Genomic DNA, 18015 nt, shown 5'->3' on the forward strand with positions numbered 1-18015 from the left:
AATTCCCAACAAATCTACTGAAAAACCAAAAAAAACAAAAAGTCAAAACTTGTTAGGTTAGCAATCCAACGGACAGAACTTCCTAAATAAAAAGCTTACCTTATCAACACACCAGAGTCCTTTTTTTTATGGTTAGAGGAGGAGGGTGGGTGGGAGACACTACACGTGTAGTGTCTCAGGTACAGCCACCACACAAATATATACCTTTTTCCTTACTCAGCAGTCCCCTGGTCCTCCGAAAACAAAAGGGAATTCACTTTTAAACTTACGCTGAAATTGACTTCACAGCTGTAAGCCCGTTCACGCACCTCCGTTGCTATCAACGCTGCAGTCACCGAAACTAAAAGAATGTTACCAGAAATGGATATTTTTAGCCATGAGCAATAGGCTGGGCTTGCTTTCATTGGGAAACAGGAGGCTGAGGTGAAAGTTAATTGAGGTGTATAAAATTGAGGAGGCCAAGATCGGGCGGATGGGAAGGACTTATTTCCATGAACAGAACAGTCAAGAACCAGGGAGCGTAGATTTAAAGTAATTTGTAGAATCAGGTTTGATAACTCATTTTTCTGCCAGCAAAAACTTTTTTTTAGTCATTCATGGGATGGGGGCATCACTGGCCAGGCCAGCATTTATTGCCCATCCCTCTAACTGCCTTTGAGAAGGTGGTGGTGAGCTGCCTTCTTGAACCACTGCAGTCATGTGAGGTAGGTACACCCACAGTGCTGTTAGGAAGGGAGTTCCAGGATTTTGACCCAGCGACAATGAAGGAACGGCGATATAGTTCCAAGTCAGGATGGTGTGTGGCTTGGAGGGGAACTTGCAGGTGGTAATATTCGTGTGTATCTGCTGCCCTTGTCCTTCCAGGTGGTAGTGATCACGGGTTTGGAAGGTGCTGTTTAAGGAGCCTTGGTGCATTGCTGCAGTGTATCTTGTAGATGGTACACACTGCTGCCACTGTGCGTCGGTGGTGGAGGGAGTGAATGTTTGTGGACGGGGTGCAAATCAAGCGGGCTGCTTTGTCCTGGATGGTGTCGAGCTTCTTGAGTCTTGTTCGAGTTGCACCCATCCAGGTAAGTGAAGGGTATTCCATCACACTCCTGACTTGTGCCTTTTAGATGGTGAACAGGCTTTGGGGTGTCAGGACGTCAGTTACTTGCTGCAGGATTCCTAGCCTCTGACCTGCTCTTGTAGCCACGGTATTTATATGGCTACTCCAGTTCAGTTTCTATTCAATGGTAACCTCCAGGATGTTAATAGTGAGGGATTCAGCAATCGCAATGCCATTGAATGTCAAGGGGAGATGGTTAGATTCTCTCTTGTTGCAGATGGCCATTGCCTGGCACTTGTGTGGCGTGAATGTTACTTGCCACTTATCAGCCCAAGCCTGGATATTGTCCAGGTCTTGCTGCATTTCTACACGGACTGCTTCAGTATCTGAGGAGTCGCTAATGGTGATGGGCTAAATGGCCTCCTTCTGTGTAATTAATTTTCTATGTTTCTACTCTCTCCCCATTCCCTTCTCTCCCCTTACCACTTTCACCCACATTCTCTCACTCCTCCTTTCTGTCCTTCATTCCCCACGCTTCACATTCTCTCTTTCTCTCCCTATTCCCTCACTCTCTCAACCCATTTCCCCTCCCTCTCTCCTGGTTTTGTCTCTCCCAATCACAGCCTCACTCGGTCCCAAATCCCCTTTTCTTTCTGTCCTTCAGTTTGTCTATCTCTCAGTATTATCTCTTCCCATTCCTTCTCCCTCTTCCCAATCTCTCTCTCTCTCCCAATCTCTCCCTCTGCTCATTCCCATTTTGTTTCTCTCTCTCCCCATTCTCACTTACTTTTATTTCTCTCCCATTCCTACACTTTCTGTTCCCATTCCCACTTTCACACACTCTCCCTATTCCTACATTCGCTCATTTTCTATTCCCACTTTTTGTCCCTATTTCCACTTCCATTCTCTCTCTTCCACTCACTTCCCTCTCCCTCTGACAACTTTCTCTTATTCCCACCCATTCCCGTCCTCTTCCCCCTCTCTGCCTTTGCCCCTCCCGGTCAATGTGCCCCGCACAAAGATGGTGACCTCGCTGGGCCGCTCGCTAACGCGTTGACGTCACTGCGAGCCCGGTGACGGAGCACGCTGCGGGAGCGGATGACGTGCGGCGGAGTCTCGGCCGGCCCGAGGCTTCTGGAATCCGGCGTAGGCCGGAGCGGTTACCAGGTAACCCGTTTTGGGGGGGGGGGGCGGGAGAATGGAGTGGTTACTAAGTTATCCGAGGGGCAGAGGTGGTGGTGGAATGGAGCGGTTACTAGATACGTGGTGAGGGCGGGATGTGGAATGGAGCGGTCACTAGGTAACCTGGGAGGGAGGAGGAATAGTGTGGTTACTAGGTAACCGGGGGAGGGGGAGGAACAGAGTGGTTATTAGGTGGCCGGGGGGTGGGGGGGGGGAGGAATAGAGTGGTTACTAGGTAACCTGGGAGGGAGGAGGAATAGTGTGGTTACTAGGTAACCGGGGGGGGGGAAAAGAGTGGTTATTAGGTAACCCGGGGAGGGGGGGGGAATAGAGTGGTTACTAGGTAACCTGGGAGGGAGGAGGAATAGTGTGGTTACTGGGTAACCGGGGGGGGGGGGGGGAAAGAGTGGTTATTAGGTGGCCGGGGGGGGGGGGAGGAATAGAGTGGTTACTAGGTAACCTGGGAGGGAGGAGGAATAGTGTGGTTACTAGGTAACCGGGGGGGGGGGAAAGAGTGGTTATTAGGTGGCCGGGGGGGAGGAATAGAGTGGTTACTAGGTAACCTGGGAGGGAGGAGGAATAGTGTGGTTACTAGGTAACCGGGGGGGGGGAAAGAGTGGTTATTAGGTAACCCGGGGAGGGGGAGGAATAGAGTGGTTACTAGGTAACCAGAGGGGGGAAAGAGTGGTTATTAGGTAACCCGGGGAGGAGGGGGGGGGAATAGAGTGGTTACTAGGTAACCTGGGAGGGAGGAGGAATAGTGTGGTTACTAGGTAACCAGGGGGGGGAAAGAGTGGTTATTAGGTAACCCGGGGAGGGGGAGGAATAGAGTGGTTACTAGGTAACCAGGGGGGGGGAAAGAGTGGTTATTAGGTAACCCGGGGAGGGGGAGGAATAGAGTGGTTACTGGGTAACCTGGGAGGGAGGAGGAATAGTGTGGTTACTAGGTAACCGGGGGGAATAGTGCGGTTACTAGGTAATCTGAGGAGGGGGTGGTGGGAGGTGGAATGGAGCAGTTACTTGGTAACCGGGGACCAGGAGGTGGGTGTTTGGGTGGGATGCAATAGAGCAGTTTCTAGGTAACCCAGTGGGAGGGGTGGGGGTTGGCGTGGAATGGAATGGAGCAGTTGCCAAGTAATTGGGGGGGGGGTAGAGGTGGGGAGTGGAATGGAGTGGTTACGAGGTAACTGTGCAGGGGTGGTGGTGGGGACGGGTGTGAATGCAGCAGTTACCAGGTTACCGGTGGGGGGAGGAAGGGAAGGGGCGGAGAATGGAGCGGTTACTCTTCGCCCTGTGGTTTGGGGGGGTGGTAATGGAGTGGTTACCAGGTGCCATGACAAATTTGTTGAGAGATTTGAGGGGGTGTAATTGTAGGATGGATAAGGCGGGGCCTCTGTCAATGGTGTATTAGGATTTTCAAAAAGCGTTTGATAAGATGCCACACGAGATGATATACTATATTAGGGCTCATGGGATTGAGGAATGGTTAATGAACAGTAGAACTAAATCGGACATTTTTGGATTGGCAGGTTGTAACTAGTGGAGTATAACAAGAATCACTATTGGGGCCTCAGCTATTTACAGTCTATGTTAATGACTTGGATGAAGGGACTGAGTGAAATGTATCCAAGTTTGGTGATTATACAAGGCTAGTTGGGGAAGGTAAGCAGTGAAGAGGATGCGTAGATGCTAAAGAGGGATAGAGACAGGTTGGATGAATGAGAAAGAACATGGCAGATCAAACGCAACATGGTCAAGTTTTGTAGGGAAAATAAAAAAGTGGAATATTTTTTTGAACAGTGAGACTGGGAATGTTTGCATTCAGAGGGACCTAGCTGTCCTTGTACATGAATCGTAGAAAGATAACATGAAGGTACAGAAAGCAATGAGAAGGGCAAATGTTGCGTCAGCTTTTGTTACGAAGGGGTTGAAGTCTTACAGTAAAAATGTCTTCGTGCAATTAAACAGGATGTTAGTGAGGCCACACCTGGAGCACTGGTGCAGTCTTTGTCTCCTTACCTGAGGAATAATATACCTACCACTGAGGAATTACAACAAATATTCACTAGACTGGTCCCTGGGATGAAGGGAGTGTCCTGTGAGGAGTGATTGAGTAGACTAGGACTATTCCCTAGAGTTTAGAAGAATGAGAGGTGATCAAATTGAAACTCATAAAATCCTGAAAGGGCTTGACTGGGGAGTCGCTGAGAAAATGTTATTCCTGGCTGGGGAATCCAGAGCACGGAGTTTCAGAATAAGGGGGTGGCCATTTAAAACTGAGATGAGGAGAAAGTTCTTCATTGACAGGATTGTGAAGCTTTGGCAATGACCAACCCCAAAACTGAGGAACGCTCAGACAGATATTGATCGATTTTTAAATAAAAAGAGAATGAGCGATAAGTGGAATGGGGTGGAAGGTGGAATTGAGGTGGAAGATCAGCCATTGTCGTGTTAAGAGCTGGAGTAGGCAGAAAGGGCTCTTCTCCCGCTGCTATTTCACATCTTCCAGTGCGCTTGGATAACGGAGTGGATTGGGAGTTTACCCTGTGATCAGGGACACAGTGACTGAGGGGATTGGGAGTTTACCCTGTGATGAGGGACACAGTGAGGGAGGGGATTGGGAGTTTACCCTGTGATCAGGCACACAGTGACTGAGGGGATTGGGAGTTTACCCTGTGATCAGGGACACAGTGACTGAGGGGATTGGGAGTTTACCCTGTGATCAGGGACACAGTGAGGGTGGGGATTGGGAGTTTACCCTGTGATCAGGGACACAGTGACTGAGGGAATTGGGAGTTTACCCTGTGATCAGGGGCACAGTGACTGAGGGGATTGGGAGTTTACCCTGTGATCAGGGGCACAGTGACTGAGGAGATTGGGAGTTTACCCTGTGATCAGGGACACAGTGAGGAAGGGGATTGGGAGTTTACCCTGTGATCAGGGGCACAGTGACTGAGGAGATTGGGAGTTTACCCTGTGATGAGGGACACAGTGACTGAGGGGATTGGGAGTTTACCCTGTGATCAGGGACACAGTGAGGAAGGGGATTGGGAGTTTACCCTGTGATCAGGGACACAGTGAGGAAGGGGATTGGGAGTTTACCCTGTGATCAGGGACACAGTGAGGAAGGGGATTGGGAGTTTACCCTGTGATCAGGGACACAGTGACTGAGGGGATTTGGAGTTTACCCTGTGATCAGGGACACAGTGACTGAGGAGATTGGGAGTTTACCCTGTGATCAGGGACACAGTGACTGAGGGGATTCGGAGTTTATCCTGTGATCAGGGACACAGTGAGGGAGGGGATTGGGAGTTTACCCTGTGATCAGGGACACAGTGAGGGAGAGGATTGGGAGTTTACCCTGTGATGAGGGACAGAGTGACTGAGGAGATTGGGAGTTTACCCTGTGATCAGGGACACAGTGACTGAGGGGATTGGGAGTTTACCCTGTCATCAGGGACACAGTGACTGAGGGGATTGGGAGTTTACCCTGTGATCAGGGACACAGTGACTGAGGGGATTGGGAGTTTACCCTGTGATCAGGGGCACAGTGACTGAGGGGATTGGGAGTTTACCCTGTGATGAGGGACACAGTGACTGAGGGGATTGGGAGTTTACCCTGTGATCAGGGACACAGTGACTGAGGGGATTGGGAGTTTACCCTGTGATCAGGGACACAGTGACTGAGGGGATTGGGAGTTTACCCTGTGATCAGGGACACAGTGACTCAGGAGATTGGGAGTTTACCCTGTGATGAGGGACACAGTGACTGAGGGGATTGGGAGTTTACCCTGTGATCAGGGACACAGTGACTGAGGGGATTGGGAGTTTACCCTGTGATCAGGGACACAGTGACTGAGGGGATTGGGAGTTTACCCTGTGATCAGGGACACAGTGACTGATGGGATTGGGAGTTTACCCTGTCATCAGGGACACAGTGACTGAGGGGATTGGGACTTTACCCTGTGATGAGGGACACCGTGAGGAAGGGGATTGGGAGTTTACCCTGTGATCAGGGACACTGTGAGGGTGGGGATTGGGAGTTTACCCTGTGATCAGGGACACAGTGACTGAGGAGATTGGGAGTTTACCCTGTGATCAGGGACACAGTGACTGAGGGGATTGGGAGTTTACCCTGTGATCAGGGACACAGTGACTGAGGGGATTGGGAGTTTACCCTGTGATCAGGGGCATAGTGACTGAGGGGATTGGGAGTTTACCCTGTGATCAGGGACACAGTGACTGAGGGGATTGGGAGTTTACCCTGTGATCAGGGGCACAGTGACTGAGGGATTGGGAGTTTACCCTGTGATCAGGGACGCAGTGACTGAGGGGATTGGGAGTTTACCCTGTGATCAGGCACACAGTGACTGAGGGGATTGGGAGTTTACCCTGTGATCAGGGGCATAGTGACTGAGGGGATTGGGAGTTTACCCTGTGATCAGGGACACAGTGAGGGAGGGGATTGGGAGTTTACCCTGTGATCAGGGGCACAGTGACTGAGGGATTGGGAGTTTACCCTGTGATCAGGGACGCAGTGACTGAGGGGATTGGGAGTTTACCCTGTGATCAGGCACACAGTGACTGAGGGGATTGGGAGTTTTCCCTGTGATGAGCGACACAGTGAGGGAGGGGATTGTGAGTTTTCCCTGTTGCCAGGGAACTATGTGGCTGACCTACTGGCTGGTTGGTGTTCTTGTCTGGGCCGGTGAGTGCAGTTGCTTTGTCAGACTGTAGTATGTGCATTCCTGACTCTTGCCCGGACTAGAACCGTTTGCAGGATATCTGTGGGCCCTTGACTGCAAAAACACCCCACAAATTGCGCTCTGAACAAAGAGCAAATCATCTATTTTCTTGATTATCTGTTGAGATCCAATTGGCCGGACACACTTGCCCCTCTTCATAACAGAACTTTTTCCTCTCACCTGAGTGGAGAGACGGGCCTTGGTTGAATATCTCGTCTGGTAAATTGCACCTTTCTCAGGACAGGTTTAGGGTTGTGAGCATGAATTGTGTGCTCGGTCGCTGCAATGGTTGTTGAACGCACGGCTTTCTGAGCTGCAGCTGATGCTTAGAGGCTAGGCTCTGGGTGAGTGTTCAGGGCTTCTTATTACCTTTGACACTGGGAGACCCGACTCGAGGGCCGAGGTCGCCTCCCTCCTTTGTGTTCCAGTATGTGTACACGGGTCTGACGATTGTGATTGGCCCAGAGCAATGGCCTGTTGCCAGTGTGTCTCCTTTCCCTACAGGATGGAGGACCGGAAGCTGTCGCGACACCGGACGCCCGAGGACGTGAGGCGGCAGAAACGCAAGGAGCTGGATGCCCGGAGGAGCAAGTCACGCATCCGCCTGGGCACTCACCTGGACCAGTGGTGCAACATCAAGGACCAGCTGGGATTCCACTTGCATTCCGACTTCGCAAAGTTCCTCCTCGACAGGTAGGATCAGCGGGCAAAGGGCTGCTCCCACCCTCAAAAACATTTCCAGTGATCTCTCTGAGCTTCCATTCCTGAAGATTTATGCTACTGTTACTGACAGTGTTGGATTATCCTGTCTTTCCATCAAACACAACATAAAATAGACACATGTAAAGCTCCCTCTGCACTGTACCATCAAACACTCACAGGAAAGGTACGGCACCGGTGTTAGATAAAGAGTAAAGCTCCGACAGTGTGTATTGGGACTGAGACAGCGATGTACCGCGATGCATTAGGAACTAAGTTGGTGATGTACGGTAGTGCATATGGTGACAATGATGTACTGCACTGAATATTGGGGTTGTGGATGTGATGTTGGGTTGTGTCCACAGTGTATATTGGGACTGAGACAGCGACGTACAGCAGTGTATATTGGGACAGAGACAGTGATCTACCACAGTGCATATGGGAATGAAACAGTGATGTAGGACAGTATATATAGGGACTGCGACAGTGATGTATGGCAGTGTATATGGGGTCTGAGGCAGTGATGTATGGCAGTGTATATGGGGTCTGAGGCAGTGATGTATGGCAGTGTATATGGGGTCTGAGGCAGTGATGTATGGCAGTGTATATGGGGTCTGAGGCAGTGATGTACGGCAGTGTATATGGGGTCTGAGACAGTGATGTCCGGCAGTGTATATGGGGTCTGAGACAGTGATGTATGGCAGTGTATATGGGGTCTGAGACAGTGATGTATGGCAGTGCATATGGGGTCTGAGGCAGTGATGTATGGCAGTGTATATGGGGTCTGAGAAAGTGATGTACGGCAGTATATCTGGGGTCTGAGACAGTGATGTATGGCAGTGTATATGGGGTCTGAGACAGTGATGTATGGCAGTGTATATGGGGTCTGAGACAGTGATGTACGGCAGTATATCTGGGGTCTGAGACAGTGATGTATGGCAGTGTATATGGGGACTGAGACGGTGATGTACGGCAGTGTATATGGGGTCTGAGACAGTGATGTCTGGCAGTGTATATGGGGTCTGAGACAGTGCTGTATCGCAGTGTATATGGGGACTGCGACAGTGCTGTATGGCAGTGTATATGGGGTCTGCAGTGATGTCTGGCAGTGTATATGGGGTCTGAGACAGTGATGTCTGGCAGTGTCTGGGGTCTGAGACAGTGATGTCTGACAGTGTCTGGGGTCTGAGACAGTGATGTCTGGCAGTGTCTGGGGTCTGAGACAGTGATGTCTGGCAGTGTCTGGGGTCTGAGACAGTGATGTCTGGCAGTGTCTGGGGTCTGAGACAGTGATGTATGGCAGTGTATAAGAGGACTGAGACAGTGATGTATGGCAGTGTATATGGGGTCTGAGACAGTGATGTATGGCAGTGTATATGGGGTCTGAGGCAGTGATGTATGGCAGTGTATATGGGGTCTGAGAAAGTGATGTACGGCAGTATATCTGGGGTCTGAGACAGTGATGTATGGCAGTGTATATGGGGTCTGAGACAGTGATGTATGGCAGTGTATATGGGGTCTGAGACAGTGATGTACGGCAGTATATCTGGGGTCTGAGGCAGTGATGTATGGCAGTGTATATGGGGTCTGAGACAGTGATGTATGGCAGTGTATATGGGGTCTGAGACAGTGATGTACGGCAGTGTATATGGGGACTGAGACGGTGATGTACGGCAGTGTACATGGGGACTGCGACAGTGCTGTATGGCAGTGTATATGGAGTCTGAGACAGTGATGTATGGCAGTGGATATGGGGTCTGAGACAGTGATGTACGGCAGTGTATATGGGGTCTGAGACAGTGATGTCTGGCAGTGTATGTGGGGTCTGAGACAGTGCTGTATCGCAGTGTATATGGGGACTGCGACAGTGCTGTATGGCAGTGTATATGGGGTCTGAGACAGTGATGTCTGGCAGTGTCTGGGGTCTGAGACAGTGATGTCTGGCAGTGTCTGGGGTCTGAGACAGTGATGTCTGGCAGTGTCTGGGGTCTGAGACAGTGATGTCTGGCAGTGTCTGGGGTCTGAGACAGTGATGTCTGGCAGTGTCTGGGGTCTGAGACAGTGATGTCTGGCAGTGTCTGGGGTCTGAGACAGTGATGTCTGGCAGTGTCTGGGGTCTGAGACAGTGATGTCTGGCAGTGTCTGGGGTCTGAGACAGTGATGTCTGGCAGTGTCTGGGGTCTGAGACAGTGATGTCTGGCAGTGTCTGGGGTCTGAGACAGTGATGTCTGGCAGTGTCTGGGGTCTGAGACAGTGATGTCTGGCAGTGTCTGGGGTCTGAGACAGTGATGTCTGGCAGTGTCTGGGGTCTGAGACAGTGATGTCTGGCAGTGTCTGGGGTCTGAGACAGTGATGTCTGGCAGTGTCTGGGGTCTGAGACAGTGATGTCTGGCAGTGTCTGGGGTCTGAGACAGTGATGTCTGGCAGTGTCTGGGGTCTGAGACAGTGATGTCTGGCAGTGTCTGGGGTCTGAGACAGTGATGTCTGGCAGTGTCTGGGGTCTGAGACAGTGATGTCTGGCAGTGTCTGGGGTCTGAGACAGTGATGTCTGGCAGTGTCTGGGGTCTGAGACAGTGATGTCTGGCAGTGTCTGGGGTCTGAGACAGTGATGTCTGGCAGTGTCTGGGGTCTGAGACAGTGATGTCTGGCAGTGTCTGGGGTCTGAGACAGTGATGTCTGGCAGTGTCTGGGGTCTGAGACAGTGATGTCTGGCAGTGTATAAGAGGACTGAGACGGTGATGTATGGCAGTGTATATGGGGACTGCGACAGTGATGTATGGCAGTGTATATGGGGACTGAGACGGTGATGTACGGCAGTGTATATGGGGACTGCGACAGTGATGGACGGCAGTGAATAATGGGACTGCGACAGTGAAGTATGGCGGTGCATATGGGGTCTGAGGCAGTGATGTGCGGCAGTGTATATGGGACTGCGACAGTGGTGTACAGCAGTGTTTTTGGGGACTGAGACATTGATGTGCGGCAGTGTATATGGGACTGCGACAGTGGTGTACAGCAGTGTTTTTGGGGACTGAGACATTGATGTGCGGCAGTGTATATTGGGCTGCGACAGGGATGTACGGCAGTGTATATTAGGACTGCGACAGTGATGTATGGCAGTGTATATGGGGACTGAGACGGTGATGTACGGCAGTGTATATGGGGACTGCGACAGTGATGGACGGCAGTGAATAATGGGACTGCGACAGTGAAGTATGGCGGTGCATATGGGGTCTGAGGCAGTGATGTGCGGCAGTGTATATGGGACTGCGACAGTGGTGTACAGCAGTGTTTTTGGGGACTGAGACATTGATGTGCGGCAGTGTATATGGGACTGCGACAGTGGTGTACAGCAGTGTTTTTGGGGACTGAGACATTGATGTGCGGCAGTGTATATTGGGCTGCGACAGGGATGTACAGCAGTGTATATTAGGACTGAGACAGTGATGTTTGGCAGTATATGTGGGTACTGTGACAGTGATGAATGACATTGATGAATGGCAGTGCATCTGGGGACTGCGACAGGGATGTACGGCAGTGTATATGGGGACCGCGACAGTGATGTATGGCAGTGCATCTGGGGACTGCGACAGTGATGTACGGCATTGTGTATGGGGACTGAGACGGTGATATATGGCAGTGTTTTTGGGGTCTGAGACAGTGATGTATGGCAGTGTATATGGGGTCTGAGACGGTGATATGTGGCAGTGTTTTTGGGGTCTGAGACAGTGATGTATGGCAGTGTATCTGGGGTCTGAGACAGTGATGTACGGCAGTATATATGGGGTCTGAGACGGTGATATGTGGCAGTGTTTTTGGGGTCTGAGACAGTGATGTATGGCAGTGTATCTGGGGTCTGAGACAGTGATGTACGGCAGTATATATGGGGTCTGAGACAGTGATGTATGGCAGTGTATATTAGGACTGAGACAGTGATATATGGCAGTGTATATGGGGACTGCAACATTGATGTATGGCAGTGTATATGGGGTCTGAGACAGTGATGTATGGCAGTGTATATGGGGTCTGAGGCAGTGATGTATGGCAGTGTATATGGGGTCTGAGACAGTGATGTATGGCAGTGTATATAGGGTCTGAGACAGTGATGTACGGCACTTTATGTGGGGAATGCGACAGTGATGTATGGCAGTGTATATGGGGTCTGAGGCAGTGATGTATGGCAGTGTATATTGGGTCTGAGACAGTGATATATAGCAGTGTATATGGGGACTGCAACAGTGATGTATGGCAGTGTATATGGGGTCTGAGACAGTGATGTATGGCAGTGTATATGTGGACTGAGACAGTGCTGTTTGGCAGTGCATCTGGGGACTGCGACATTGATGTATGGCCGTGTATATGGGGTCTGAGACTGTGATGTACGGCAGTGTATATTGGGTCTGAGACAGTGATATATGGCAGTGTATATGGGGACTGCGACAGTGATGTATGGCAGTGTATATGGGGACTGCGACAGTGATGTATGGCAGTATATATGGGGTCTGAGACAGTGATGTATGGCAGTATATATGGGGTCTGAGACAGTGATGTATGGCAGTGTATATTAGGACTGAGACAGTGCTGTTTGGCAGTGCATCTGGGGACTGCGACATTGATGTATGGCCGTGTATATGGGGTCTGAGACTGTGATGTACGGCAGTGTATATTGGGTCTGAGACAGTGATATATGGCAGTGTATATGGGGACTGCGACAGTGATGTATGGCAGTATATATGGGGTCTGAGACAGTGATGTATGGCAGTGTATATTAGGACTGAGACAGTGCTGTTTGGCAGTGCATCTGGGGACTGAGACGGTGATGTACGGCAGTGTATATGGGGACTGAGACGGTGATGTACGGCAGTGTATATGGGGACTGCGACAGTGATGTATGGCAGTGTACATGGGGACTGCGACAGTGCTGTATGGCAGTGTATATGGGGACTGCGACAGTGCTGTATGGCAGTGTATATGGGGTCTGAGACAGTGATGTATGGCAGTGTATATGGGGTCTGAGACAGTGATGTTTGGCAGTGGATATGGGGTCTGAGACAGTGATGTACGGCAGACTATCTGGGGTCTGAGACAGTGATGTCTGGCATTGTATATGGGGTCTGAGACAGTGCTGTATCGCAGTGTATATGGGGACTGCGACAGTGCTGTATGGCAGTGTATATGGGGTCTGAGACAGTGATGTATGGCAGTGTCTGGGGTCTGAGACAGTGATGTATGGCAGTGTCTGGGGTCTGAGACAGTGATGTATGGCACTGTGTAAGAGGACTGAGACGGTGATGTACGGCAGCGTATATGGGGACTGCGACAGTGATGTATGGCGGTGCATATGGGGTCTGAGGCAGTGATGTGCGGCAGTGTATATGGGACTGCGACAGTGGTGTACAGCAGTGTTTTTGGGGACTGAGACATTGATGTGCGGCAGTGTATATTGGGCTGCGACAGGGATGTACAGCAGTGTATATTAGGACTGAGACAGTGATGTTTGGCAGTATATGTGGGTACTGTGACAGTGATGAATGGCAGTGCATCTGGGGACTGCGACAGGGATGTACGGCAGTGTATATGGGGACCGCGACAGTGATGTATGGCAGTGTATATGGGGACTGCGACAGTGATGTATGGCAGTGCATCTGGGGACTGCGACAGTGATGTATGGCATTGTGTATGGGGACTGAGACGGTGATATATGGCAGTGTTTTTGGGGTCTGAGACGGTGATATATGGCAGTGTTTTTGGGGTCTGAGACAGTGATATATGGCAGTGTATATGGGGTCTGAGACAGTGATGTATGGCAGTGTATATTAGGACTGAGACAGTGCTGTTTGGCAGTGCATCTGGGGACTGCGACATTGATGTATGGCCGTGTATATGGGGTCTGAGACAGTGATGTATGGCAGTGTATATAGGGTCTGAGACAGTGATGTATGGCAGTGTATATGGGGTCTGAGACAGTGATGTATGGCAGTGTATATGGGGTCTGAGACAGTGATGTACGGCACTTTATGTGGGGAATGCGACAGTGATGTATGGCAGTGTATATGGGGTCTGAGGCAGTGATGTATGGCAGTGCATATTGGGTCTGAGACAGTGATATATAGCAGTGTATATGGGGACTGCAACAGTGATGTATGGCAGTGTATACGGGGTCTGAGACAGTGATGTTTGGCAGTGGATATGGGGTCTGAGACAGTGATGTACGGCAGACTATCTGGGGTCTGAGACAGTGATGTCTGGCAGTGTATATGGGGTCTGAGACAGTGCTGTATCGCAGTGTATATGGGGACTGAGACAGTGATGTATGGCAGTGTCTGGGGTCTGAGACAGTGATGTATGGCAGTGTCTGGGGTCTGAGACAGTGATGTCTGGCAGTGTATATGGGGTCTGAGAGAGTGCTGTATGGCAGTGTCTGGGGTCTGAGACAGTGATGTATGGCACTGTGTAAGAGGACTGAGACGGTGATGTACGGCAGCGTATATGGGGACTGCGACAGTGATGTATGGCGGTGCATATGGGGTCTGAGGCAGTGATGTGCGGCAGTGTATATGGGACTGCGACAGTGGTGTACAGCAGTGTTTTTGGGGACTGAGACATTGATGTGCGGCAGTGTATATTGGGCTGCGACAGGGATGTACAGCAGTGTATATTAGGACTGAGACAGTGATGTTTGGCAGTATATGTGGGTACTGTGACAGTGATGAATGGCAGTGCATCTGGGGACTGCGACAGGGATGTACGGCAGTGTATATGGGGACCGCGACAGTGATGTATGGCAGTGTATATGGGGACTGTGACAGTGATGTATGGCAGTGTACATGGGGACTGAGACGGTGATATATGGCAGTGTTTTTGGGGTCTGAGACAGTGATGTATGGCAGTGTATCTGGGGTCTGAGACAGTGATGTACGGCAGTATATATGGGGTCTGAGACAGTGATATATGGCAGTGTATATGGGGTCTGAGACAGTGATGTATGGCAGTGTATATTAGAACTGAGACAGTGCTGTTTGGCAGTGCATCTGGGGACTGCGACATTGATGTATGGCCGTGTATATGGGGTCTGAGACTGTGATGTACGGCAGTGTATATTGGGTCTGAGACAGTGATATATGGCAGTGTATATGGGGACTGCAACATTGATGTATGGCAGTGTATATGGGGTCTGAGACAGTGATGTATGGCAGTGTATATGGGGTCTGAGGCAGTGATGTATGGCAGTGTATATGGGGTCTGAGACAGTGATGTATGGCAGTGTATATAGGGTCTGAGACAGTGATGTACGGCACTTTATGTGGGGAATGCGACAGTGATGTATGGCAGTGTATATGGGGTCTGAGGCAGTGATGTATGGCAGTGCATATTGGGTCTGAGACAGTGATGTATAGCAGTGTATATGGGGACTGCAACAGTGATGTATGGCAGTGTATATTGGGTCTGAGACAGTGATATATGGCAGTGTATACGGGGTCTGAGACAGTGATGTATGGCAGTGTATATGGGGTCTGAGACAGTGATGTATGGCAGTGTATATTAGGACTGAGACAGTGCTGTTTGGCAGTGCATCTGGGGACTGCGACATTGATGTATGGCCGTGTATATGGGGTCTGAGACAGTGATATATGGCAGTGTATATGGGGACTGCGACAGTGATGTATGGCGGTATATATGGGGTCTGAGACAGTGATGTATGGCAGTGTATATGGGGACTGCGACACTGATGTATGGCAGTGTATATGGGGACTGAGACGGTGATGTACGGCAGTGTATATGGGGACTGAGACGGTGATGTACGGCAGTGTATATGGGGACTGAGACGGTGATGTACGGCAGTGTACATGGGGACTGCGACAGTGCTGTATGGCAGTGTATATGGGGACTGCGACAGTGCTGTATGGCAGTGTATATGGGGTCTGAGACAGTGATGTACGGCAGACTATCTGGGGTCTGAGACAGTGATGTCTGGCAGTGTATATGGGGTCTGAGAGAGTGCTGTATCGCAGTGTCTGGGGTCTGAGACAGTGATGTATGGCAGTGTCTGGGGTCTGAGGCAGTGATGTATGGCAGTGTATATGGGGGCTGCAACAGTGATGGACGGCAGTGTATATGGGGTCTGAGACAGTGCTGTATGGCAGTGTATATGGGGTCTGAGACAGTGATGTATGGCAGTGTCTGGGGTCTGAGACAGTGATGTATGGCAGTGTCTGGGGTCTGAGGCAGTGATGTATGGCAGTGTATATGGGGGCTGCAACAGTGATGGACGGCAGTGAATAATGGGACTGCGACAGTGATGTATGGCGGTGCATATGGGGTCTGAGGCAGTGATGTGCGGCAGTGTATATGGGACTGCGACAGTGGTGTACAGCAGTGTTTTTGGGGACTGAGACATTGATGTGCGGCAGTGTATATTGGGCTGCGACAGGGATGTACAGCAGTGTATATTAGGACTGAGACAGTGATGTTTGGCAGTATATGTGGGTACTGTGACAGTGATGAATGGCAGTGCATCTGGGGACTGCGACAGGGATGTACGGCAGTGTATATGGGGACTGCGACAGTGATGTATGGCAGTGTATATGGGGACTGCGACAGTGATGTATGGCAGTGCATCTGGGGACTGCGACAGTGATGTATGGCATTGTGTATGGGGACTGAGACGGTGATATATGGCAGTGTTTTTGGGGTCTGAGACAGTGATGTATGGCAGTGTATCTGGGGTCTGAGACAGTGATATATGGCAGTGTATATGGGGTCTGAGACAGTGATGTACGGCAGTATATATGGGGTCTGAGACAGTGATATATGGCAGTGTATATGGGGTCTGAGACAGTGATGTATGGCAGTGTATATTAGGACTGAGACAGTGCTGTTTGGCAGTGCATCTGGGGACTGCGACATTGATGTATGGCCGTGTATGTGGGGTCTGAGACTGTGATGTACGGCAGTGTATATTGGGTCTGAGACAGTGATATATGGCAGTGTATATGGGGACTGCAACATTGATGTATGGCAGTGTATATGGGGTCTGAGGCAGTGATGTTTGGCAGTGTATATGGGGTCTGAGACAGTGATGTATGGCAGTGTATATAGGGTCTGAGACAGTGATGTACGGCACTTTATGTGGGGAATGCGACAGTGATGTATGGCAGTGTATATGGGGTCTGAGGCAGTGATGTATGGCACTGTATATGGGGTCTGAGACAGTGATGTATGGCAGTGTATATGGGGTCTGAGGCAGTGATGTATGGCAGTGTATCTGGGGTCTGAGACAGTGATGTATGGCAGTGTATATAGGGTCTGAGACAGTGATGTACGGCAGTATATGTGAGGACTGCGACAGTGATGTACAGCAGTGTATGTGGGGACTGTGACACTGATGTGCGGCAGTGTATATGGGGTCTGAGGCAGTGATGCATGGCAGTGTATATGGGGTCTGAGGAAGTGATGTACGGCAGTATATCTGGGGTCTGCGACATTGATGTTTGGCAGTGTATGTCAGGTCTGAGATGGTGATGTACGGCAGTGTATATTGGGACCGGGACGGTGCTGTCCGGCAGTGTATTTTGGGACTGAGACAGTGAGGTGCAGCAGTGTATATGGTGACTGCGACCATGATGTACGGCAATGTACATTTTTATAAATTCATTCTTGGGATATGAGCGTCACTGGCTATGCCAGCATTTATTACCCATCCCTAATTGCCCTTGAGAAGGTGGTGGTGAGCTGCCTTCTTGAACGGCTGCAGTCTATGTGAGAAGGTGACTGTGACAGTGATGTATGGCAGTGTATATGGGGACTGAGATGGTGATGTACGGCAGTGTATGTGGGAACTGAGACAGTGATGTCTGGTAGTGTCTATGGCGAATGCGACAATGATGTACGGCAGTGTATATTTTTAAAAATTCCTTATTGGGATGTGGGCGTCACTGGCTCGGCCAGCATTTGTTGCCCATCCCTAATTGCCCTTGAGAAGGTTGTGGTGAGCTGCCTTCTTGAACCGCTGCAGTCCATGTGAGATGGTGACTGCGACAGTAATATACGGCAGTGTATATGGGGGCTGAGACGGTGATGTACGGCAGTGTATATGGGGACTGCGACAGTGATGTACGGCAGTGTATATTGAACTGCGACAGGGATGTATGGCAGTGTATATTTGGATTGCGACAGTGATGTATGGCATTGTATATTAGACTGCGACAGTGATGTTTGGCAGTGTATATGGGTACTGCGACAGTGATGTATGGCAGTGTATATTTGGATTGCGACAAGTGATGTATGGCACTGTATATGGGTACTGTGACAGGGAAGTTTGGCAGTGTATATGGGGACTGC

General features: G+C 50.3%; 1 protein-coding gene across 1 annotated transcript in view; it reads left to right on the plus strand.

Moving 5' to 3' along the window:
• Positions 1-2126: 2126 nt before the first annotated feature.
• Positions 2127-18015, plus strand: part of LOC137385105 (zinc finger protein 692-like) — an 85489-nt gene continuing 69600 nt past the window's right edge. Inside the window, exons 1-2 of the mRNA XM_068059874.1 lie at positions 2127-2215; positions 7480-7668. Coding sequence (XP_067915975.1) covers positions 7481-7668 — 188 coding nt within the window. The 5' untranslated portion in view covers positions 2127-2215; position 7480. The remainder of the gene's footprint in view (positions 2216-7479; positions 7669-18015) is intronic.

This window comes from Heterodontus francisci, chromosome 28 (genome assembly GCF_036365525.1).
Source record: "Heterodontus francisci isolate sHetFra1 chromosome 28, sHetFra1.hap1, whole genome shotgun sequence".
Lineage (NCBI taxonomy): Eukaryota > Metazoa > Chordata > Chondrichthyes > Heterodontiformes > Heterodontidae > Heterodontus > Heterodontus francisci.